General features: G+C 36.0%; 2 protein-coding genes across 7 annotated transcripts in view; one reads left to right on the top strand and one right to left on the bottom strand.

Moving 5' to 3' along the window:
• LOC145228631 (uncharacterized) overlaps positions 1–25,582 on the top strand; it is a 170,681-nt gene that overhangs the window by 63,194 nt on the left and 81,905 nt on the right. For all 6 annotated transcript variants that reach the window (XM_080093789.1, XM_080093788.1, XM_080093791.1 and 3 more), the window contains exon 4: positions 23,383–23,468. In XM_080093789.1, coding sequence (XP_079949915.1) covers positions 23,383–23,468 — 86 coding nt within the window. The remainder of the gene's footprint in view (positions 1–23,382; positions 23,469–25,582) is intronic.
• On the bottom strand, positions 1,419–10,825 carry LOC145228723 (angiopoietin-related protein 1-like). Its single transcript, XM_080093965.1, has 6 exons — positions 10,345–10,825; positions 8,075–8,175; positions 7,912–8,008; positions 7,753–7,849; positions 2,432–2,560; positions 1,419–1,956 (listed from the first exon to the last, which is right to left on the bottom strand). The coding sequence occupies exons 1-6, from the start codon at positions 10,718–10,720 to the stop codon at positions 1,767–1,769; spliced, it is 990 nt and encodes a 329-aa protein (XP_079950091.1). The 5' UTR covers positions 10,721–10,825; the 3' UTR covers positions 1,419–1,766.

Genomic DNA, 25,582 nt, shown 5'->3' with positions numbered 1-25,582 from the left:
GTCCTGCTGCACAACAAGCGACCCCAGCAGATAAACAGACAGACTCTGTACGTTTGAAGACTCTGATTAATTTGACAAAGTGCACAGTTTTTTGGTGTGACGTTTCCCCAAATTGCCTTCGATCAAATTGGCTTTCGTTGGTGTATAACCTGGCCTATCACCATCTAAGCTACGCAAGCTTAGTGGTTTGCCTGCTGAAAATCATTCATGTTAGTATTTTGCAGACCTGGTGTGCTGTGATTTGTACAATACTGTATTGTTGGTCTACAAAACGGCTAATGGCTGACCACAGTAACGAATATCTTCGTAGTTGCTGGCTGATGATCAAACTGGCGATCCCCTGCTGTTTAGCTGACATGTGCAGCATACGAGGCAAGAATTGGTGCTTGTGATTCGACTTTCTGTTGGTAGGCGACTGATTAGTCGCATAAAACAAAACGTGTTTGTTTCACTTAAACCCGCTTTGGTCATGCAACCGAAAATCCACTTGATTTATGCTTGGCCTAAGTTGAAAGAACAGGTCATGATTCTGACGTCGCCAGCTTATAATTGGTTGGTCTTAGTTAATCGTTTTTATAAATTGGTAAAAATGTGTCACTTGTCATTTTTTGTGGTATGTTTGTTTTTCATGTTGCAGACATCGAGTGGCTTGAAGGAGATAAAATTCTACCAGACGACGTAGAGAAATTGATTCGACATTTGCTAACGAAAGATTCCAGCGATTAAACAGGCTCAAGAGGTAATTATGGGTCCCCTTCCCTGAAGGCAGAGTTTAGATAAAGTTAAGTTTACAATTTATTAGAATAAAATTCCTTAAAACAAACAGTTACGGAAAATCAGCGTTAGTAACAAAATCGCAGAAGTTTATTATAGTTTAATAATTTATTCAGCTTCAAGCAAGTTAAGTGGATTATAATATTACCAAACCACATCAACAAATGAAAGTAATTCCTTCTCTCAAGTTTTAGAATTCCTCCCCGGTTGAAAACCACTGGCAAATACTTTTGTCACCTGACAAATTTATTCCTATTTTCCGAAGCAATCCGATGTTTTCCGATCTTCCACGGCACGATTCAAAGGGGTTACCATGGCAACGGTGTGAGAAGCAAATGATGCTTTGCATTTGTTTCCATGACGAAAGAGTGACAAAGTGGGTTTCAACTTTCGTAACCATGGCAACAATGTGACTCAACTTTTCTTTTTTACCAGGGCAACCGATATAGGTGACTCTACAGTTTTGTGACGTGGTTTACAATTGTCGAACACTTGGTGGGTTAACTTTGGTTTCCATTGCGATTTCTAACTTTCCCAGAGCTACGTCATTTGTGTGCGGTAAGTTGAAATTTTGAACTGAAGTTCGTTAACTTCTGCTTAATCTGTGTTTTCTTTCCAAAAAAAATCTTCAAATGCAATTTAACAAGTGCTGATTAGGCCGTGTATTGTATTCACAAAATCAAGTTAATGTTTTTAATGCAAACATTTTTACACGTGTTTTAATTGTTAGTAATAATACCACGGTTTATCTGCATGAATTTTTACATTTAGATGAGTTTACTTAAAAATGGGTGAAATCACTTTTGTAGAAAAAATTTAGTATTTTTTTTAATAAATCCTAATCACTAACGGTTAGGAAGTAGAATTAGGCGAATTTTTAATTTAGCGAGATTTAAACAATTCAACAGGGTAATTGTATTTACATAATTTACACTGATACGGGAAAATTAATAAAAGTCCGTGTTTTCATCTTTGGAAGAGAAATGTTGATTTTATTCGCATTTAAACATCATCGTTGATTCTTTAATCGCTTCCCAACCCCCTTTCCAGTGATACCAGAGCATGTTGTGCCAGTTTCCTCCTGATCTTCCCCATTCAGCGTTGAGTTTAGAAGTGGAACAATGATTATACCACCATCCACCGTCAGCGCCGAAATAAAGTGCACAGTTGACTCCACTCAACCTGTGTCACAATGTAATATTCCAATAAAACTTAACCTCGATACAAACTACACAAACACATAGTGGAATATTTGATCGTGTGTTTCAACCAATAGCGCCATCACTTTATCAGTTGTGACATCACACAGGCTGTTTTGATGATTTTATGACGTCACACGGTAACTACTAAATGACTTGATTTTTAAGAATTTTTTGATTTTTTTTATTAAACACGGTTATTAAACATACGAGTGAGTCGTTTTATCATTTTTTTTGGTTACCCAGTTTTTTTTTAAATTGAGTCAAAAATTAATTTTGCAATTTTTATCATTGTGTGTTTCCTGTAGTTTATATGATTTCTTTGCAATTGATTTTGCACAATTGTTTTTGTCTTGCAATATAACGTCATAAAACAAATTTACAATGAAACAAAAATAATCTTGTTCATTTGACTTTCCGGAAATATTTTTATACTTATGTACACAAACTGTATTTACAGATCATTATCCCGATCTTTGGTGGTGAATTGCCTTCCGTTGCTACTTGCCAAACTGTCACCAGCTGTTCCACTGAAGCCAGAAACATGTAAACGATAATTGTCTGATTCGTCGTCGATTGCAAACGAACTGCGAAAATAAAATACATTGTTGGTGTTCTTTGTGTTTATAATGGGTCGCTTTCTCTGAAGAAAACACATTTCGCTTTCCTTCAGCTTTTTCTGCCTAATGTTTTTTACCGTTTTGTGAAAAAACGAGGTTTTAACTGGTGATGTACCGAATTGGCGCAATTTCAGTTCGGCCGAAACCGAATATTCGGCAATTAATAAATTCAGACGAATGAACCAAATCATTTTTGACGTCACGAGAAGTCGTACGCTACGCGTTTGAATTGAAAGCATGATATAAAACAAGTTTTAATCAGGCAATTTGTGCAGTGTGGTTTTGTTTTGTCTTCATTTTAGTTCTGTAGGGTTTAACATTGCCTCAAGCATGATTTCCAACCCGACAATGAATTACTGATTTTTGTCTGCAATGGGGAAAAAAATAATTATTGACAAGATTTTCGTTGGTATTAAGCAGAAAAAGACACGTTTAACGCTTTAAAATCTTTTACGAGTGTTCGTAAAAGATTCGGTTTCGGCCAAATCGCAACAATTAAATTATTCGGCCGAACTCGAATCTTTTCCAAAATGGGTGAATAAATTTGGCAAACGAATATTAGGTACATATCTAGTTTAAACCAGGAAGTCGAACCGGAATTGACCCAAACCCGCGAACCGGTTTGAGCGGTTAAATTTAATAAACCTGATTCGTAATAAACGTTTTTCTAAAACCCGAACCGGAGTTAAACCTTATATTTTGTTCGGCGTTGGACCTGAACCGAACCGGTAAAAATGCAGTCTATACTTTAATATTTTTTTGTAATTTCCATCACATTTTTGTTAATTTCAAACATTGTACTGAAGAATACGCGAGATAGGAGCTACAGGGCGTTTCAAAAACGACTGCAAACCGACTCAAACCCCCAAGAACAGTGATCCCGAACCGAACCTGAACCCGTATAACAAGTGGTTCGACTCTCTGGTTCGAACCAATTTAAATTTCTACATGTTATAAATATGTATCTTAAGTTGCGAATTGTAAAATTTATAATGCGTTAAAAAAATTAACGAAGTAGATTTGATGCTCATTGTTTGTTTCAAAATGTTAGACAAGGCACTGGAGAGCAATAACATATCCTGGTACAACACATTTTATGGGCCCTACTCGCACACTAGTCAGAACTAGATTGACCCGTATTTGTATTAAAAGAGAGAATCAAAATGCTATACTGGAGAACTACACCAACACTTTGCGTCTTCATAGAAACAATACAAGTAACCACGTAACTGTTCATTTTAGTTTTTATATTTATGACCCCATTAGACTGTTTTGGGCCCAGACGTGGAGCATCGACTGCACCCGCATCTCGTAGGGGCTGATTTCAGACCAGTCGGTTCAGTGATGACTTTACAAAGCGTCATTGATTTTTTACTTGCGAAATAGAAAACGTTCTAGAGTTGTAAAAACAAAATAACAGTTGAAAAACATTTTGTTCGAGGTGCGCCGTGTTTGTCCGATTTCGCAGTTCCTCCTGAGACTGGTAAAGCTCTAACGCAATTTTTCTTCTAAATTAATGTTCTTAATAGAATACAGTCGTATATTGCAGGGGTCGGCAACCTTTTTTGCACTGCGGACCGTTTTTGAAACTAAAATCTTATCGCGGACCGGTCTTCAAAACTACAAATATATAGCGATAAAAATGCATAAATTAGTTTGTCATCCCCGGGATACATGGACGAAAACGTTTTATAGCATTTAACCTGAAAAATTATAAGGCCCGGAAACTAACTCCTCGCGGTTGCCGACCACTGGTTTATTGCAGGGCTGCCACTCCTTGGGATTTTTTCCAAGATCTTGGGATTTCAATGCTAACCTTGGGATCTTGGGACAAACTTTTCAAACCTTGGGCTTTTTTAAAATTATCCGTTTAATACGTTTAAGATTCAATTAATACTATTGTTGAGAACAAAAATTATCCTTTTGCAAAAATCATCTTTTTATGTGACGATTTGCGTAACAGTCGGCGACCCCTGGCACGCGAGGCGGTTTTTCATGGCACGCCAACCGAATTGCGTGTGTATATTGAAGTAACAATTTAACTGGTAAACTGCTTGTTTTCAGTTTTTATCATGTTATTGTCTTAAAATTCAACCTTACATGTACAAAACGCTCTGCTTTCTCTTTATTATTGATATCTGCTTGCACGAACCACTGTTATTTGGAAAAACGTTGACACGCGGTCATTTACACATGGGAATAACAAGTAAATTGGCACGCGTTGCCTAAAAGGTTGTTGACCCCTGATCTAGAACAATGGTTGGCAACTGCCGGTCCATGGCCTAGTGCCAGTCCGCGAGAAGTTTGTTACCGGGCCGTATACTTTTTCAAATCAAATGTTTTGAAACTTTTGCCCATGAACCCCGGTAATCATAAACTAAGGCGTTTTATTGTTAAACATTTGTAGTGTTTTTTTTAAGGCCGGCCTGTTATCAAATTTTGGGTTCAAAACCGGTCAATCTACAAAGGTTAAGGGTCAAATTTATCAGTAACTGAAAAATTTATCAGTAACATCGCATGCTAAAAAATTGAATTTTAAAAAATTGAATTTAAGTTTTTTACACCTTTATATGACGGTATAACTTAACAGTCTTATACAAAGAATTGTTTTGCGAAATAACAATGATTTCGAATGTGAAAAGAAATACTTTGTCGCTAACGAATTAACAAAATCCATCCATGTTTTGACACAGTTCTCACGAAAGGAAAAAAAGGCTTGTGGTGCTACAGGCAAAAGTTGTGCGGAAGATATTTGGTTAGTTTTGCTTGGCACGGTGTTGAATATCATCTAGCTAACTTAGTAGCTATGACAAGTTGCAGTGGTTCATCCGAACTTTGACTTGTTTCCGAGAATAAATACACCGCCATGAAATAAGACCGCCGCGTTTGATTGCTGATTGCAGAAAAGCGGATTAATTTGTGAGGTTAAACCAGGGGTGCACAACCTTTTCTCTATGACGCCCGCATCGCAGGTCCTTATTTCATCAACAGCCGCCAATGCCTACTTGTTTTTGTTTTAAAATTACTGGTGTAAGGAATTAGGTTTCTTTCATATATATATATATATATCATTCAAAAGCACCAGAAAAACTCAAATTAATCATTTCTAACTTGGTGCACAAGTTTGGCTAAACAGAGCTAACTGTTTATGACGTCATAATCTGTATTGTGAAGTTGTGGGGCCTGTTTTTCGCATTGTTTGCACACAATAAGCCGATAAAAAGCCTGGCACACTCGGTTAGTAGGCTGAAAATGTTTTTTCCTGTGTCGCAAAATCTGTTTAGAGCAGTTTAAAAGGCAAAATATTTAGGAAAATAGTTTTAGTTACGTCACGGCGCCAGTACATGTACTTTAACATACATGGTCACGGCCGCAGGTTGTGCACCCCTGGGTTAAACTAAAACGGTTAAGTGTTAAAATTTCAAAGTTGAATAAAAAAGTGGATTTACAGCATTGGAATGTATGAAAACAGTTTGTTGTTATTAGCCATAATATATCATTGTCATTTTCTATTTACCAGCGCGACACAAGACAAAAAGTTTTCGAGTGAACCGACCTAGTAACTTTATACTGGAACGTATTAAACTTTTTGCCAATACATTTCAGCACTTTCTAAACCAGGGCTACTCAGCTAGTTTTGTTGGAGGTCTAGATACAAAAGGTAAAAATCAACGAGGTCCGGACACATCTGTAAGTAATGAAATGCAGCATGTCTTGGCCAATTTTGGTTTTAACTAATCGCAGTCCAACATAAACACATTTGTTCAAGCCGAATGTATGTCAGATTTTATCAGACACTAAACGTTAATTTACTCTTTGCGAAAGTATATTGGCACAACTACATACAAACACATTTTATCTAGTTTTGTAAGATTACTTTGGCAATGATTTAAAATTGAGTTTATTATGTCACAAATGAAATTATGCGCAAACAATGGCCGTTTTGTTAATTTTTCCGCGGTCCGCCATTTGAGTAGCCCTGTTCTAAACCAACCTATGACCCTAAGTTGGGTCGACTGAAAATTCTGTTGGGTCGCCTTTTTTGTGGCAATAAAAGCATCCACTCTTTGACTTCGTTTCGTAGCGTTTTTTTCCCCGGTTTTAAATCAGGGTTCTTCAGCGGGGCCGATTTCAAATTTTCAACATTACTGATTGTATGAAAAGCTTACAAGAACTTGTGAAACTCGGCTAACTTTATCTTACAAGCAGATAAAGTATATATTTGAATACATTGTGTTTACTGGCGATTGTTTGTGCTTCTCGAGGGCAAGGTTACGCATTTAATTTGCCACAGGGGACACTTTATTGAGGCTATGCATGGTGGCAGGTTATACTTTTTAAACACAACGGTAACGAGCTTTACCTCAAACTTTTTCGCTTTCACACTTCCTATCGGCCGAATAGCGCTTCCCAAACTGCGAAGTATTTGCATCATTTCATTTGGTAAATGTAGTGTAATTTGATGTTGAATGTATAGGATTCTCCTCTACCGAGTAATGCCCTATTGTTCAACAAAAGAAGGCGATTGTTTGCGCATAATCGTAATATTATTTTGTTTATAATCTAACAAACTGCTTTGAATTGCTGTCCCAAAAAATTTCAAGACAACTTGGCGTAATAATAGTAAATTCGGTTTGTGACGTCATATTGGCTGATAATGCTTTGAGCCAGCTCTAAATTTCGTGCTAAATGGAAATGTTTTCAAAACTGGCGCAGTAATTTTCGAAAAGCTTTCCTGATTTAGAGACAAAAATACAACCAAATTAGTAAGAAAAAATGTCCATGTGTCGCGAGAAACCACAAAATAAAATTATGGGAAGTATTAGGGTCGCATCAAAAAAAGGTCGGGAACCACTGTTCTAAACCAATGTGTATTTTTTGATAAGGCGAGACTCTCTTTTTCGCCAAGTGGAGCTGTGCCACTTTTTACACGCTTAGGAGGAGCAGCGTTTTCCCACTCTCAGGAGAAGCGGCGAAGGTGGATAATGTAGCACTCATATTTCGACCGACAGAAGGTTTTGAAGAAAAATTGTATATTTACTGCGTTTTTAAAGGTAATATTTTTCATAATTTTTTTTACGATACGGATAAAGTTGATACTCGTTTTTTTTCACGGGGTTCCAACCCAACGCATACTATTTTTGTAGTAGAAATCATACCTGTACTGTGCGTAAGCCGTTGCGGCATCAAAACCTGTCATCTTTATTTTCAGTTTGCAGTTCTGCCCACTTGTCAATTCGTGTATTTTATCCAAACCTGGGTTGTTTAAAGTTATGGTCAAATTCAATTTTCGCGTTCAAACAAAATAATTTGTTCACCGAGCCAGAATTCTCCTTCCATGTTTCCGAATCCATCTTTATATTCCTGCCAGGTTCGGTTAAAATCCACACTTCCGTTAAATCGTCGTTGAAAAACCTGTCATGTAGGAAATATACGAGTGTTGTAATTCCACGTTGTCATTCTAGATATTGTTCGATTTACCGTCCAACCGGCACAGACCACTTCACTGCTGTTACAGATAAACATCTGGTAACCATCCACTGATGACGTTGCACAGCTGGTTGGAAGTCGGCACTTCATCTCTGAAATGTACAATTCCACATATAATTTACTTTCAAATTGAAATTAATAATTTTCTTTCACGATTAAAGGAAATTAGTGTGGCTATAAGAAGTTTTAATTAAAAAATGAATGCTACATAGGTATCGGTATAAAGTTATTTTCGAGTCCCGGAAAGACTCTGTCGTGGGTTCGAATCCCACCGCAGGCTAGATTTTTCTAGCCCATGCCTTGCCATATGGGAATGCTTGGAAGACCGGCTGATTCGGTATAACGCCTTTAATATGCCTGGCGTGGTATGATTTATCGATAAGTGTGCTGTGTTCGCTGGTCTGCATCGATTCAATCTGCGCAGGGACATGTCCGGGAAATTTCGTGCGTCTAAATGTTTATTTTTGACAACACATTTATGGAGCAATTAAAGCAAACGGTTTAGCGATTGTGTTGGTAAAGGTTTAAATAAAATGATCTCACCATATAACGGATTTTTTAGCAAAAAATTAATACTAGAGGTCAAAAACTTATACTAGAGGTCTATTAATACTAGAGGTCAAAAAAGTAAAGTATATACAACGTTAATTTTACGACCAGTGACTGCTTAAAAATGCAATGGGTGTGCCGATTGAAACTCTGTTATGTTGGATTCTAGGGTTGACAACCCTTGACAATCCAAGTGGTTTATTAATTCACATTCCAACATAATTTCGGTCTTAAAAGCAAGGATGGCAGGACGGTATTATATTCATTTATTTATTTATTTCGTTCACGCGCAGTAAGTAATCAGTTACGTATGTACATTCAAATTGCAACGGCGCAAACAAAAATGGATCAGCTGGAGCCACTAGTGGCCATTACAAGTAGCTGACCCTATATATTACAAGTAGCTGACCCTATATTACAAGTAGCTGACCCTATGTACGATACGATACGGTACGCAGCAAATTTCATCAAAAAGTACAGTAGGTAGGCTACGGTACGCAACGAAAGATGGGGTACGGGTGCGGTACGTGGTACGGCCCTTCACTAGAGCGTACCACCGTACGAAAAACGTACCGTACCACCGTACTGGTACGCATATTAAATGTTAATTAAACGTTCATTTTGAATCGTTACCATTTGCAGATAATATCAAAATTGTCTGAAACCTGAATTTAAATTTTTGATGACATGATTTCATTAGAATGTCCCTGTAAAATGTCCCTAGTTAGTTGAAAAAGCTAGCTAGTGTTGTTGTCTCTTTCGCAGCAATGATTTTAAGAAACATGCTGTTGAAAATTACACACTGTCGCTGCACGAACCCATCGTAGAAAACACATCAACCTTTCATTTCGAATAAGCTGGTTGTAGTGGGGCAGCTTGTTTAGAGTTTACACACTTCTCCTTTAAGTGCATGTCATAAAATGTATCCAACTTAATCCCTAATGGTTTATTTGAAGGTACGGTACGATTTTGCGTACCGTACCTCAAGTACGGTACAGTGGTACGGTACGCTTTGATTTTTGACATTTGGTACAGTACGGTGGTACGGTATCGCTTTGATTTTTGACAATTGGTACGGTATGCTCTACGTAACGAGGTACGTGGTAGGGTAAACGACACACGTGCTGTACCGTACCGCACTGCCATCCATGCTGAAAGTTTATTTTTTGCTTTAAAACTTTTTTTCTTCAAAATAATTATTTTTTTTATCGTTTAGTGCAGGGGTCGGCAACCTGTTTTGCACTCCGGTTTAAAGGTTTAAAACTTCAATTTTTGTCACGGACCGGCCTTTAAAAACCACAAATGTTCAACTGAAAAACTAATTACTGTTATTACAACTTTCGTTCAATGTGAACCATGAGCAAGTTTTATGCGGCCTGGTAAAAATCCCTTCACGGATCACGGACCCTTCACTTTTTTTGCATTCAGTGCAACTGCAACAGTTTTTGATACTGTGGTACGTTCTGGTAGAAGGGTTTTCTGTTGTACTTCGTGCACTGCAACCCCCTTTTGAAAGTTTGCTGTGTGTAGAACTGCAAGTTTTGTTCACAAGCTTTTAACAAAAAACATGTTAAAGTTATTTTAATCGCCAGCTGTCTGAGTGGTTATTGGGTGGATTTATTTGTGTTTTTTTGTTAAAACAAAGCCACAAATTGAAATTTCGTTTTATAAATTGCGTTTTTAACTTTCAGTTTGCAGAAAAACAAATGTACCTCGAAGACTTTCTCTTATTTCGTGCAAATCTGTGTTGAAGTCTTCCAAATTTAAATCCTCTCCCTTGTCGCCCTTATCGCCTTTAGGACCCACCGAACCTTGTCTGCCTGCCTCTCCCCTTCGGCACACACCAGGCATTCCAGGGTCTCCTTTGGGACCTATGGGTCCGATAACCCCGTTGTTTCCGGTGAATCCCCCAGGACCCATTTTGCCTGGTAACCCAGTGTCCCCCTTTTCACCCCTCCCAATAATCAGGTTTACAGGTGTGACAGTGACGTCATCACCACATGTTGCAACGGTGACGTAACTGCATTGCTGCTGTCCGCTGACCAGTGACATATAATACAGCAAAACCGCTGTCAGTTGTAACAACATGTTTTAAAAATTATTTTATCTTCTGCCAAGAAATAACAAATTTTAGAAGGTATTTGTTTGTGTTCAACATTCAAAACAACTGAATATTTCATTCTGTGGCTCCGAAAAATGGTTTTACCAAGCAAAGTTTGCAAGTTTTAATAAAATGTTTCAAAATTATTGTGATAAACTTGTTTAGTTGGACAGGCGTTTGGCTCCGAAATGAATATATTTCTTAAATTTGTAGGTTTATAAAGTAACATGACGCCATTTATGGTTGAACCCGATTTGTAACCTCAAAATATCGATTCGTTTCCTAAAGTTTAGTATCAGACTTGGCACGAATTAAAGGAATTCCTTGAACTTTAGTGTTAATACCCTTTTGGGCTAATGCTACAAGTAATTTATAAACCTGTACTAAAACTTAAACAAAGTTCAAACCAATGAGGTGATAAAGCAAAAGTTTCTCAAAATACTCAACACATTAAATGCTTTTACCTTAGAAGCTAAGCGTTAAAAAGTTTTGCATCAGATGCTTTTTCCAGACCCTTTCACCTTCTTAGGCCAAAAATACCCCGCTTTCAACGATGCCACCATAGTAGAGAAATAATGTATGCCACAATTAAACTAAGAATCATAAAATAGAAGGTGGACGTCAAAATTGGAAATACGAAGGCAGCATTTGTTGCATGACAAATAATTTTCGCTATTTTATGTGAACAAACCAAATCAAAATGTGAAAAAGTAAGAACGTGGTAAACAAAACTGCTCTAACAAACGCAGTTGAGTCTTAAAATATCTGAAAATAAAAATGCTTTCACACACAAAAAATTAAATCTAACCTTTAAACTTGTTAAGCAAATTGGTGCATCAATTATAACTGATATAATTGAGATAATTATCTTAAGATATCGCGTAACAAGATTAGGACTTCATTAAAAATAAAATGGCGCCCGCTAAGGTCTTGTCATAAAATTTTTAGGCGACCCATCAATAAGTTTTTAAATTAATATCGGTTCTATTTGCTAAACTTGTTTGGTTTTCAATAACAGTGGCTCATTGTGACTAAATCCAATCGTGAAGGTGATTTTAAACAACAATCAATTCTCTTGAGATATCGCTTGACAACATTTCTCCTGATTTCCCAAGGCGAGTTTAATAACTGATGATGATGTTATTTGTTGCTGAACAAATGTCTTCAGTACGAAGTGTTGTAACGAATATTGCATTGGACTCGTCTCAAAATTTGGTTCAAGTCGTATTGTTTGGTGGAAAGGCCGATTAATTTTTGGTACACTGGTTTAAGCCACAAACAACTCCATTGCAGTTATATTAGGATCTTGAAACATCTCAACGTTGTTATGCGTATTGTAGGAAATGTAATTAATCCATTAAACTCCTACACATTTTTTCCAAAAAAAAGGAAACGAAAAATCAAACATAACTTCAAAATTTGCATTACCACACGAAGCAACTCGAAATTTAAGTTGAAAAATTCGACTGTTTTAGTGCAATTGTGTCGCTATATTTTTACTTTCATTTAAGCGAAATAAACTCAATTCGAACTAAACGATTGACGTAATCAAACAGTCTATACGTTAAGATTTTCGATTGCGAAAACATTGCGACGTTTCAAAGCAACAAAACCCAAAAATAAATATTTGCAAAGATTGGCAAATTATTAATTCCGTAATCCGGGTAAAACGCTTTTAAAGCCTTGCGATTTTATCCATTAAAACTTATCAAATTGTGACCATGCTATGCATGAACTAGAATTCATGCCAACAGGAAACTTAATAAAACAATGTAAACTCGAATCAACAACGGACGACTCTACAATAATTTGAACAATGTTGAAACAACAAAATAATTACAGTCCTGCATTGTTCATGTAAAATTGGTTAAACAATTATGAAAATTGATGACCTGTCAGATTACTATATATATTATGTGATTGATTTAAAACCTTTTATTATCAAGCTACCGTTGATTAGCTTTAAGGCGGGGATGCACAACCCTTCAGTTAGAGGGCTACATTACAGGCTTCAGTTTCAACGACGGCCACTAATGTGCGCATGATATATGTTCATAAATTACAACTGATAATCAAAATGAGGTTTGTTACATAACAACGTCTCTTTCTGCATAAAATTCTGAATTGATTTTTAAATTAATCCATAAATTAACTTTATCTATAAATTATACTGAAATATTTGCTCTGATTACACTTAATTATAAGCAGGATTGCCATCGACTTGAAACCATAAATAAGGACAACCAAAAAATTAAATCTTTATGCGAAACGAAACAAATGTTTTTGAACAAATCTTTGCATTTCTACGAGCAATGACATCATTATACCAATATTTTGGCCAGAAACAATCTGTTACAGCAACTCGTTGTGCGTAATAAAATACTTCGTGCATCTTACGACAGGTCAGGTCAGGTCTAGGTTTACTATTACTCGTAGCAGGGATCTGACTATACTTTTGTTGAAAATAAGACAAAATAAGGACTACAGTTAAAAATAAGGATGGTATGCAGGTTGTACACCTATGCTTCAAATTATTATAATAAACTGATCAAGTTAAAAATGTGGCAAATCTGTGCAACGACAGTTTGTTGCCGTTATTAACTTATTATTTTTACGAGATATCACCTTTGTTGGCTGGACTTGATACCAGGTTAAGGCGAACATTAGGACCCACACAGCGCGATAAACCATTTACTTAAACTTTTCTAAACTACCAAGAGCACAATATAATGCTGCATAAACTTAACTTAGACAAAATAACCGAACCCGGATGGTGTTACAGATTAAACAAGATAAAACTGGCCTATACGCACACTTTTATCTGCAACACTACAGCATAACCCATGGTTCTGTAACACCACTTATATCAACAAACTTAACTTGGTTACTTTACAGTCCAGGGGTTACCAACCTATGCCCGCCACATTTAAACTTGTCAGTTTTAATTTTCAAATAAGTCATGAACACAGTTTTACCCTTTATAGATTTTTAAACATGTTTATGCTTATGTTTTGTACTAATAACCCTTATATGTTACTTGATAATATTACGGTAGTCTTCGACTTTATAAAAGTTAGTGGTCCCTACATGCTTCTTATAAAGATTTTTCTCACGATTTGCGAGGTCATCAACTTTACTCCATTCAACCCTCAGGTATAAAATCAAACGCACAAAACGCTACTTCGTCGATGACGTCAACTCGCTACGCATTCTGACAGACCTTGTGAACTTAATAGCAACCAACATAACTGTATATTTCCAACAGGGCAACAAGGAGACGTTGAACGCGCGTTTAATACATGAATCATGACATTTAAGAGCAATAGAGCAGAGGTGTCAAACTCGTGGGGTTCGAGGGCTACATTGCAGTTTGCAAATTATGCCGAGGGCTGCATGTGATTTTTATTCAAGTTTTATACACTTAAACAACCTTTTTGCTACGACGACCGCATTGCAGATCCTTATTTCACCAACAACCGCCAATTCCCTGCTGGTTTTTGTTTAAAAATTACAGATGTAAAGAAATAGGTTTATATCACATATAAACCATCTATTGACGCCCCAAAAGCCCAGATTATTTTCCAACTTGATGCGCAGATTAAGCTGCACAGTGTGAAGATCAGTTTTAACTGTTTATTACGTCATAGGCTATATCAGGGCTGGGGAACCTGCGACAAAAGGCCACCTGCGGTCTTTTAGGGCACAAAGTGCGGCCTTCGATGTCAAAATACATTTTAGGATGTTGATATTACAGACTACACCAGGCGCTGAAAAGTAGACAGAAACTTATTTTTGGATCTTTATTCCACATTATACTATTTGATTAGTTCAAGGGCACCGGGTTTTAAATTAGAGCCAAACGGTCCCATAGTGGTTTACATGGCGATTTTCGTAGTACTGCCAAGAGCCCAAGATTGTACAATCTTACTTGTGTTGCGAAAGAACAATTGTTTGCGCATAATCGAATGTATTAAACGTGTCTGTGATGTCACAAGGTGTTCTTAGATCATTGATATTTGCAAACAAGCGAGTTTCTAGGTTAAAAAATCCTGAATATTGTTGTTAAGATTGGAATGTAGTAAGGAATTGTATTTAGCTTGGACCGTAGGTGCTACAACTCTACAAGGGATTTGCAAACGACCATTCTGTACGTCACAAAGTTTGAACACCACTATCCTTGGCCTGGGAAATAGTCCATGCGGCCTAAACGAATATTGATAAACCGTTTGGTGGCCTTTATAAACAAAAAGGTTCCCCACCCCTGGTTCATATTGTGACGCTTTTGGTACCTGTTTTTTGCATTGTTTGCACAAAATAGGCCTACAAAAAGTCTGGCGCATATGGCTACTAGGCTATAGTAATACTCCTTTCAGTAATACAAAATCTGTTTAGAGCAGTTTGAAAGACAAAATTTTAGCCAAAGGAATTTTAATTACAACACGGCGGCCAGTAGCCTACATTATTTTAACAAACATATGTTTACGGCCGCACAAACTCGTTTCTGTGGCCGTACGATTTGAGGAATGCTTAAATTACTATCGTTTCTATTTATAACATATGAATTTTTATATATAAATTAAATTTCTGTATGTGTGTTTAAATAATAGCTTTCACTTTGAAAAGTAAGAAAATTTTGTTATAATTCGATAAAAATCTGACAAAATACTTCCATTGTTGTCGAGTGTTTGACACCCCTGCAATAGAGTATATTCTCTTTAACGTCGGTAAACATAGTAACAAATATATAGAGGTAAAAGGGTAAAAAAGGTGAACTGAATAAAAATTAAAAATTCAGTCAAATATTGCGCATGACACCAATCAACAAAGTATGAAACTCCTCAGTCTTGTATTTTGGAAATTATTGTCATTCAAAAATATTTAGTAAATTTAGAAACGTTTAAATTTAAAAAACATTTTAAATTTTCCAATATATTGAAAATCCTGCGTGTTTATTCTTTCAAACGTATAAAATTGTGGCCATTTTCTTAAAACGACCCCAGGGATATATATCGCCTTTACTGCATTTTAGGTCGCAAGGTAGAAATAAACTTTTGACATCTATGACCAGCCAAATAGTTTTTGTATATTGTACGCCTTGCTGGAAAGAAGTTTTAAATCTACAGCAACAAATCGTCAGACGAAGCTGTGCATCAATTCTCTTGAGATATTGCTTGACAACATCTGTCCTGAGTCCCAAGGCGAGTTTAATAACTGATGATGATGTTATTTGTTGCTGAACAAACGTCTTTAGTACGAAGTGTTGCAACGAATATTGCATTGAACTCGTCTCAAACTTTGGTTCAAGTCGGATTGTTCGGTGAAAAGGCCGATTAATTTTTGGTACATTGGTTTAAGCTACCAACACAGGGGTGTCCAAACTGCGGCCGCGAGTCAAATGCGGCCCTGGTGGCATTTTATGTGGGGGGAGTGCCATGTGCATACTAGTCGCCTTTACTTAAAAGGCCCATTTAAAAATGAGAAAAAAATGTTGGGCCTTATTGCCACCAATGGCCGACAAACAAAACCGTAAAATAATTATTTTAAAGTCATTCTTTTTTCCAGCTAAAATAATGTCCCAATTAAAGTAAAACGACCTCTTTACTGATATATCTTAAAAAGTTTTCATTACGACAACGAAACCTTTCAATGTTTGTAACCAAATATATTTTAAATTATAAAAAGTCGTCAACAAACACTTATAAATTTGGTTTTTCTCATAGTAACTATTACACATAACTTGTAGGTTCAAAACTTTGTAAATCATTCTAAGTACTTATATCTTTTGAAATTGAAACAAAACGGAACATTTTTCCTTGTATATCAAAAAATAAAAGCGGTGAGCCTTATTACCTTCCAGGCCTATATATCTTTAAGGCAGGGGTGTCAAACTCACGGTCCGAGGGCCGCATGCGGTAACGAAGCCCTCTAATGCGGCCCACGCACACTTAACAACAATTGTAGTATTTTCTCAGATATTTATCTAATTAAAATATTTTTTTATACTTTTTAAAGTCAAAGCAATTATTTAACCAGAGACATACAAAAAAATAATTTATAGATGAAAATTCATATGTTATGAATAAAAACGATACAAATTTAACCGTTCCTCGAAGCGTTAAGTTTCAGTCAACTTGTAGCCGTACGGCCGTGAACATGTTTATTAAAATATATGTACTGGCGACAGTAATGTAATTAAACCACCTTCGCCAAAAATTTTGATTTTCAAACTGCTCTAACATTTGTGTTACAGAAAAGAGAATTACCAACCTACTATAGTAGCCATATGCGACATACATTTTGTGCGCATATTGTGCACAAACAACGCGAAAAACAGGTACCAAAAGCGTCCAATATAGATTATGATGTCATAAACAGTTAAGACTGATCTTCACACTGTACAGCTCAATCTGTACATCAAGTTGGAAAATAATCTGGGCTTTTGGGGCGTCAATAGATGGTTTATATGTGATATAAACCTATTTCTTTACATCTGTAATTTGAAAACAAAAACCAGCAGGGAATTGACGTTTGTTGGTGAAATAAGGATCTGCAAAAGTGTATAAAAACTTGAATAAAAATCACATGCGGCCTCGGCATCATTTTCAATCTGCAATGTGGCCCCTAAACCCCACGAGTTTCACACCCTTAATTGTTTTAAGGTGCCTGATAATTAAGTTTGACGTATGGCTGCTTGACTTATAAACTACATTCGGCCTAGACCTCACCAAAATTCTTCTCATATCAGTTTTTGAAGCCAAATATTTAGCAAAAAGAATTTTAACAAACGCCGCCCATACACTTTTATTCATATATTTACGACCAAATAAATCTGTCTCTTCACGGTTGCAGGTTGTACACTTCTGCTTCAAATTATCAGATAACAAACTGATAAAGTTAAAAATGTGATATTATTACAGATTTTACAAGATAAACTGGCCTATACGCACACTTTTATCTGCAACACTACATAACCCATGGTTCTGTAACACCACGTACTTACATATCAACAAACTTAACCTGGTATCTTTACAGTCCAGTGGTTACTAACCTATGTCGCAACACATACTTGTCATCTTTAAATAATTTATGAACACAGCTTTTTACGTATATCCTATGTACATTTTTCGACATGTTTTGAACTGGTAGGTGCCGAGCAATTCGATCATTTGCACTGTAGGCCTACATTAGCCTTCGAACTACTCCTGCATAACAAAATCGGGTTTACTTAAATATACTATTAAAATTATAGCCAAAAAAATAAGCTAAATACAAAACCGTTACATATTAGCAGGTTTGGTGCACAATCTAGCCTGCAAGCCATTAACGCCTCCGCAATTTAATCATTTGTACAGTGCATATGCCCATTAGCGTATACTCTAGCAAAACGAAATCAGGTTTACATTAATATAACTATGATATTTAAACATACTTTTGAAATTATAGCCAAAAACAAAACCGTTACATTAGCTAGCTTTAGTGCACAATCTAGCCTGCAAGCCAACGCAACTATAGTTTCTCCAATCAGCAAATCACGAGACAGATAGGTTCTTTGCATGCGTTCCAAATCGTTAGACGAAGTTGTGCATCAATTCTCTTGAGATATTGCCCAACAACATCTGTCCTGATTCCCAAGGCAAGTTTTGAAATTGATGAAATTATTTATAGACGCAGTTTTTACGCCTTAATTTTGGACATTTTGTTCCAGGTGTCTGGTAACCCTTACCTAAAAGTTTCGCAAACCCGGTTGACCCACGACAGACTCCTATGTTTACATACAATTAAATATTGGAAGTTGAGAGGTGTTGGTTGATCACATCAAGGTTTATAGAAAGGCCTGAAAACATACAAACACATAATTGAATGCTTTTTAAGTTTTTAATTGCATCATTACATTATGTTAGGGTTACCAGACGTCCGAAATTTCCCTGGACATGTTTGAAATTCGGGTTTAAATCTGTGTCCAGAAATAATTTTAAATTACACTCCCAATGGAATCCAGTGTCTAAGTAGCCGATTAAAGTTCTCAAAGTGGCCGAAATTGCCTTGCTGAGGTGATTCAAGCAATTGAACAAATGCCTATTTACTATAATATTCAAAACGGACTGCTTGGATTTCCCTTATTTCATCGAAGAAGGATGTTTAGGGCAGTGTACGTTTGCTTATGTCTGTGCGGTTTTTGATCCACGGTTCAATGAAATCCAATATGGCGCCAGTTTAGTTTCGAGAAAGGTATTTATTGAAATTGTCCGCAATATGGACAACTATGGAAACTATATATTACGTACTACTTTTTCAATTTATTATTAGTTTTGTATTTCTGTTAACTTGTATCATAGATACATACAGTACGTAGTATCTATGGTATTAGAGTTCTTCTCATTTTATTGTCTTTCTTTGTTTTCCCCAAACTGGATTCTTTAAAAATATTTTAACCACCTATAATTAAGGAAAATAGAAAGGCTATAAGTTCAGGTTTTAGATATCAGTTTAAATCGGGTTTGAAAGTCGTAAAAAGAAACCAAACAAAATTAGGTACACAAGATACGAACTTAACTAGTAGCTTCACTAAAAAACCAATTGCCAGCGAAACAAATCTTTTCTGTCAAGGACCGCCCTTGCAACAACCTTCGCTGCAGTGTTGTTTACAGGCTTACGTGTTCATGTGGGTCCTCCTATATTGGTGAGACACAACGAAAAGTGGGTCCTCCTATATTGGTGAGACACAACGAAAAGTGGGTCCTCCTATATTGGTGAGACACAACGAAATTTAGTCACACGAATAAACGAGCATCAAACCAACGAAAAATCGGAAGTGTGCATGCATCTTCAAACTAACCCCATGCACAGGGTCAACCGATCCTGAAATATTGGACGCAACATCGGATCGGATTCGCTTATTAATTTTAGAATCACTAAATTCAACAACATACACCGGGACTGAACGTAGACACAACGTCTATGCCCCTGCGGCTTTTTAACACCTGATGATCACTGTTTTTAGCGCTATCTCCTCGTTTGTCTGCAAACCTTTTACCGGTGTGACGTAATTGACCTTTTCTCGTTACTTTTCTGTGTATATAATCGCGCTTGTTTCCGCTTGTATTTTACATTATTCACTGATGATGACAATGGTTTTTGTCGAAACGTCTGAGTAATAAAATCAATACCTCTTATTCCACTTCGCTGGAAATTTGTTTTTTAGTGAAGCGAACAAAATTAGTTTAAAGCAGATATATTTTCAGCCAAAAATCGCCTTGCATATCTGTTTTTATCTCATTTAATGTTTTGCTTCATTTTATGTGGTTAATCTTTTCAGACGTATTCTTGGCAGTTTTGCGTTGTTATTCCGAAAGCAAAAACGATTTACGATACGTGAACTTAACTATACAAACTGTATTTATAGGTTGTATCTCTATGGCACTAAGAATCCTTTTTAAAACAGTCTCGATTATGGGACAGCACCAGTCAATGTTTACTGAGCATCCTTTAAAATTCATTTTATGCTTAAAATATAACTTAATTGGGGATAGGCCTGGTGATTGTCTCGATGTGGGAAGCCGCCAAGTGGAAACCCACAATCGATAAGCAGTTCGCCAATGCCCGCTGGACGGTCGTCTGGGGACGATGTCTAGTTGTGGCGACGGTTTGGCGTTTGGCGTGCAAGAGCGCGCGCCTGCGCAATTGCGACATCTCGTCGTCGTTACACTACCACTTATGCCACGTCGATACATGTCTCGTTTCCATTCATTTTCTGATGAATAAAAACGTTTTATGTACGACCAATTGCAGTAGGTTCTGAAAAACCACAAATGTTACAAAGACATTTACCAAAACGGTCCGTAATTTTGCTCATGCAAATATGGTAACTCTATGCAGTGCAATAAAACCCTACAGCATGATAATACAATATCATGGACGTTTATGTAATGAGGGATTCGCAGTGGCAAAAATAAATTAATAAAATTGTTGCAAAGAGAAAAGAGTGATAAAATCGGCATAAAATAATGTATTTGCACAAATCCATAAACACTAGATTACAAAGCAACAAAAATAGATTAAGTTACAGTGCAACTAATATACAAATATATGTGATATATGTATATGTAATATACTGTGCACAAATAAAATAAATTTACTTTAAGTTGATGAAAAAAAAGTCCTTCATCCTCAAATGCAACAAAAAAAAATTGATAAACATGTTTGTAGAAGTTACAGCATCAGTATTATGAGCGATAATACTGTTTTTGTACATCATTTTTACTCTTATTTTTAAAATATAAGGCATTATTTTGCCCTTTTGTGATATCATAGAAAGACAATTGTCTGTGCAAGATTATTTTATTTACGCGGCAAAATTTGGGGATTACCCGTGAAAAATCTCTTACCAACAATAAACTTACCAACAATAAACTTGAAGACGAATTAATCCGCGTCGGTTCTGACTGGTTTAATAAACGACACATCCGAAAAGGGTTGGCTTTTGTTACTGTGATATTGTTTTACCTCATTCGTGCCTTGTCTAAACATGAGATACATTTGCAATAGTTGGATATTGAAAAAGATTGAGGCACATTAGATTAGGATTACAATATCTGTCTGAGCAAAATTCCGGACGTCTTCAACAAATATCTTAGGCGACACCAAACATGCGATATGCTGCATATTATTACATGTTGCCATCCCAAAGACAAAATAGCATCACTAGCACAGAGACAAAAGGCGCAGTTTTGTTTGTTTGTAAGTTACAAAACGGAAAGTTTCACAGGACCTGACTTATTTAACAGAGTTTTGATAGCTTTTAAGAAGCAATGAAATAGCCTTAATTTTTGCTGAAAAGTTGATTTGTATGAATGTCGAATAATTATCAAAACATGGCCCAAGTAAAAAGCGAAAAATGATGTGAAACAAAATTATTTATTTACCTTTTGTGTTTGTATTAAATAATTCTTACTAATTTTTTTTTCCACAGCTACCCATTGAACAAAAAAGTAGGTTAGTTTTAACTGATCCTAATATATATTGCAACAACTCTACCATGTTGGATAAAACGTGGATTAAGCCAAATGTCTCTGCTCTGCACATATGGATTTATTACTTATGTGAAGCCATCTCAACTTTCTGACACTGTTTTGAGGTAACCAATTTACCATGTTAGTTTTCAGCTTTGCAAAAAAGGATATGTTTATTTTTCTGTACTTAAACTGTGTTGAACAAGTGGGTCAAAATTGTCCACACTCCATTTTAAGGGTCATTTTTAAGTCATTTTTAGTTTCAAAAAACCTATTGTATGCAATTATGTAAAGTTGGGGTGTGCAACCTTTGTCACTGTGGGGTCAAATACAATTACCAATTTTAAGTGGTAGGCCGCACCTTTATATATCACAAGGTGATTTTACTTTGTTGCATACCGAAAATATCTATATTGAGTTAACTACAACTAAATTTTGCTTTCGATTTATCCCCAAAATGCACATTAATCTACTCAAAAATATATAACAATTGGACTTGTTTGGTAGTACATTTGAAATCCAAGCTTCTCTGCGGGCCGCACAACCTTTTATCAATGGCCCACAGGTTGCACACGCCTAAACTAAATTTCTGGTATATATGTGTTTGCAAAACGATTTGTAACAGATATTTTATATCTGATGATGCATGAAATATCAAACACAAGCGAAAGAGATGAAAGTTATTTAACCTGTTGGGATTAATTCTTACTTTTCACGGTAGCCACAAGAATTTATTATAGTTCACATACATTTTATGTTAAACACCCTTTTGCACATAAATGTCAAATAGGTTAAATACCAACATTTTTTCGCAAATCATTCATTAGTATTCATAACTGTTAAAAATCCAAAGATTTTGCTTTATTGGTTCCCTACAGTAATGGACACATACTGTTTTAGAATTGTACAAAAACAATTGCATTTGTTACTTGGAATATAGGGTGTTCAGCAATATATAATTTTACTTTGATTTGTACATGATGAGCACCACAGTCTGATATTAAAAGGATGCTGTAATGATTTTAAGCTTTAGGTAAGGGACTGTGGACCTCAGTGTTGAAACTGCTGATGGTTTCCTAGCTTGGTATCAACAATGTTGTTAATACGTAAACACATACTTTACTTGCAACTTGCTGCACTTGGAGCTGTTGCATCTTTTTGTATTGACTTATCAAATTGTTAGTTGTGACAGAACAGGGGTTTAAGTGAAAAAATCTTTGCTCGAAAAAATCTGAAGTAAGGTTGTTATTGTTTAAAGAGCATTTTAGTTTGCTGTTTTAAATTTTGGCCCAATCAGCCTATAAGTTATCTATACAGCTCTTAATATGTGTTAAAGCGCCTGGGCTTCCAGACAGTCAATTCCCATAGGAGCGATTGGTTGGTTTTTGTCAATTGGACGCTGCTTTATGCATGAACACACATGCCACTGGGCTATTTTCGTGTTGGAATAGAGTTGCAAGGTTTTTAGTTGTTTTGTATCACAATGAAAGATGTTGCATATATTTAGTGGCAGATGTTACATATAATTTTGGTCTATGAGAGCAGAGGCAGAATTTATTGTTATATTCCACTCCTTACCATACAAACATTTGTAAAATCTCTGTCACTTATTCACACATTCATATTTTTCTATAACACAGGTTTATCGACGGAATGTTTGCTTAATGCAATTCATGCAGTATATCCCTGGAATTGCAACAGCACAATGTTTCTCCTACATGTGCAGGTATTTAGATAGAACAGGAGTCCACAACCTTTTAACTATATATGCCCACATCACAGGTCCCTATTTCAACAATGGCCACCAGTGTGCCAATGTTTGTAAATTACAGTTTTAAGGAAATGATATTTATTCCATAATATCCAATTCACTGGTGCATAAAAATACAGACTGGTGTGTAATTTCATCCATAGACTTAACTTGGCCACTTGCTTCTAGCAGTTTTTCACATCACTATTTACATTGTTATATGTTAAGACTGTGGATTGCTTTTAAACAACATGCATACAAACAGTCTAGCCGCTAGGTTCCTATATCTCCCAAGCATGTAATATGTACAATTTTGATCCCCTGAAATCTTAACTTAAGAAGCCAAAAGCCACAAGAGCAAATGTATCAATATATTGGTCATTATATCACAATCGCCAGTATACAAATTTTAAAAGATGCTCTAGGGCAGTGTTTCTCAACCTGGGGGTCGCGACCCCCCAAGGGGTCGCCAAGCACTTTTGAGGGGGTCGCGGAGACGCAACCGAACACGGAATTATTTTATCTGTATCAAAAAAACTTTCCCTGTGACTTTTGTTTAGCATGTAGTAACTCACACGACCGTTTGATTTAGAACGGGCGCAACAATATTTGCGATTGTATACTTCTATAATTGCGGGTTTTGGTTTTTCTTAACATAAAAAAAACACGAAATAGTGAAATAGTTAGTGAAAAATAGGCGTTTTCTGGAATCCAGCAAAACGCCGAACTATTGCAGCCACGTTAGATTGCAAATGTGTGATGAACACAATCAACACATGCTGGTAGTTAAACTTCCTGTGTGTGTGTGCGTGTGTAAAGGGGTCGCGTGGTGTTAGAAAATCTCTAAAGGGGGTCGCATAGTAAAAAAGGTTGAGAACCACTGCTCTAGGGACAAGCTGCTGTACTGCCACTTTTTGTGCGACTTTAACTTATAGGTAATCAGTTGAATTAAAAGGGTTAAAATTATCCTGGCTTTGTAGCAAGCTTGTAACAAACAACTTTAACTCTTATATTAATACCTGTCATATTAAATTTATGATTTGATTTACTTTTTGTGGAAAAAATATTGTATTATTTGCTCCTTCTTTAATAATGTCTTCTTTTCTATGTAAAACCACAACACTATTAATAAGTTACGTTGTTTAACAGGTGATCAACTTCCTAATTTGGTCGGTTCTTGGATCACTGCCCAACTTTTGGCATCCCTGACTCATTTGTATTACCTTCACCTGAATGTTATATCACTTGTCAATACGAAATATCAGTTTCTTCATCACCATATTCGTTCCAGTGCCACAGAAAAAGCTTTTTATTGTACCTAATGTGTGCAAAGTTTACATAAAAAATAATACATGTGTCATATATATATAATATGTTGTAGTGCACTTCTTGAGTTTTTATGTACATTTATAGCTTCAAAGTTTAAAACATACCCGAGCAGCATGCATATATTTGAACCAACAGTATTATATTTAGGATATCCTTGATTTTGTACACTCTTAACTTTTGATTTTGTACACTCTTAACGCAAGTGCTTTAATTGTTTATTAAAATTAGTTGGATTTTGGGATTGTGAGTCGAACTAAAATAAAACAGAGACAAAAATATCCTTGTTGTTTTTACAGATACTTCGTAACTTTCAGGCCAATGCAGGAACAAGGAACTAGTGAAGATGCCCAGTCCATTATAATATGGGAAGTTTTCACTGGCACAAAGAAGAGGGGTTTCCATGCCGACATGGCTGGAGCTGATGACAGGCAGTGGCCGATATTTAAGTATGTAATGAAATCTTTTACATACCTTAATGTTGTGTTTTACATGTTCAAACTTGACATGATGTTTTGTAACCTGCAGAGTAATGTAGAAGTTTTGAGCGATCTTTCCCATATCAGATTTCATTAGCTAATAAAAATTGTTATAACATAAAAAAATTAACAAAAAAAGAAAGAAAAAAACATAATAATAACTGTTCTATAGTGTCTATGAAACTCCTGTAAGTAGCTAAAGCAAAAAACTAATAACTGACATTAAAAACCACAATATATAAAACAAAGTAGTTACCCCCATTCTGCACTCAACAATTTTAAACA

The sequence above is a fragment of the Phallusia mammillata genome, chromosome 5 (genome assembly GCF_965637545.1).
Source record: "Phallusia mammillata chromosome 5, kaPhaMamm4.hap1.1, whole genome shotgun sequence".
Classification (NCBI taxonomy): Eukaryota; Metazoa; Chordata; class Ascidiacea; order Phlebobranchia; family Ascidiidae; genus Phallusia; species Phallusia mammillata.
The sequence above is the reverse complement of the archived record's forward strand: the minus strand, read 5'-3'. Positions and strand labels throughout refer to the sequence as shown.

Coding starts and splice junctions, on each gene's coding strand:
- LOC145228723 (XM_080093965.1), bottom strand. CDS start 10,720: ATGTTGTTACAACTGACAGCGGTTTTGCTGTATTATATGTCACTGGTC. Junction 8,176..10,344: donor AATAAGAGAAAGTCTTCGAG/GTACATTTGTTT, acceptor TGTACATTTCAG/AGATGAAGTGCCGACTTCCA. Junction 8,009..8,074: donor TGGTCTGTGCCGGTTGGACG/GTAAATCGAACA, acceptor CCTACATGACAG/GTTTTTCAACGACGATTTAA.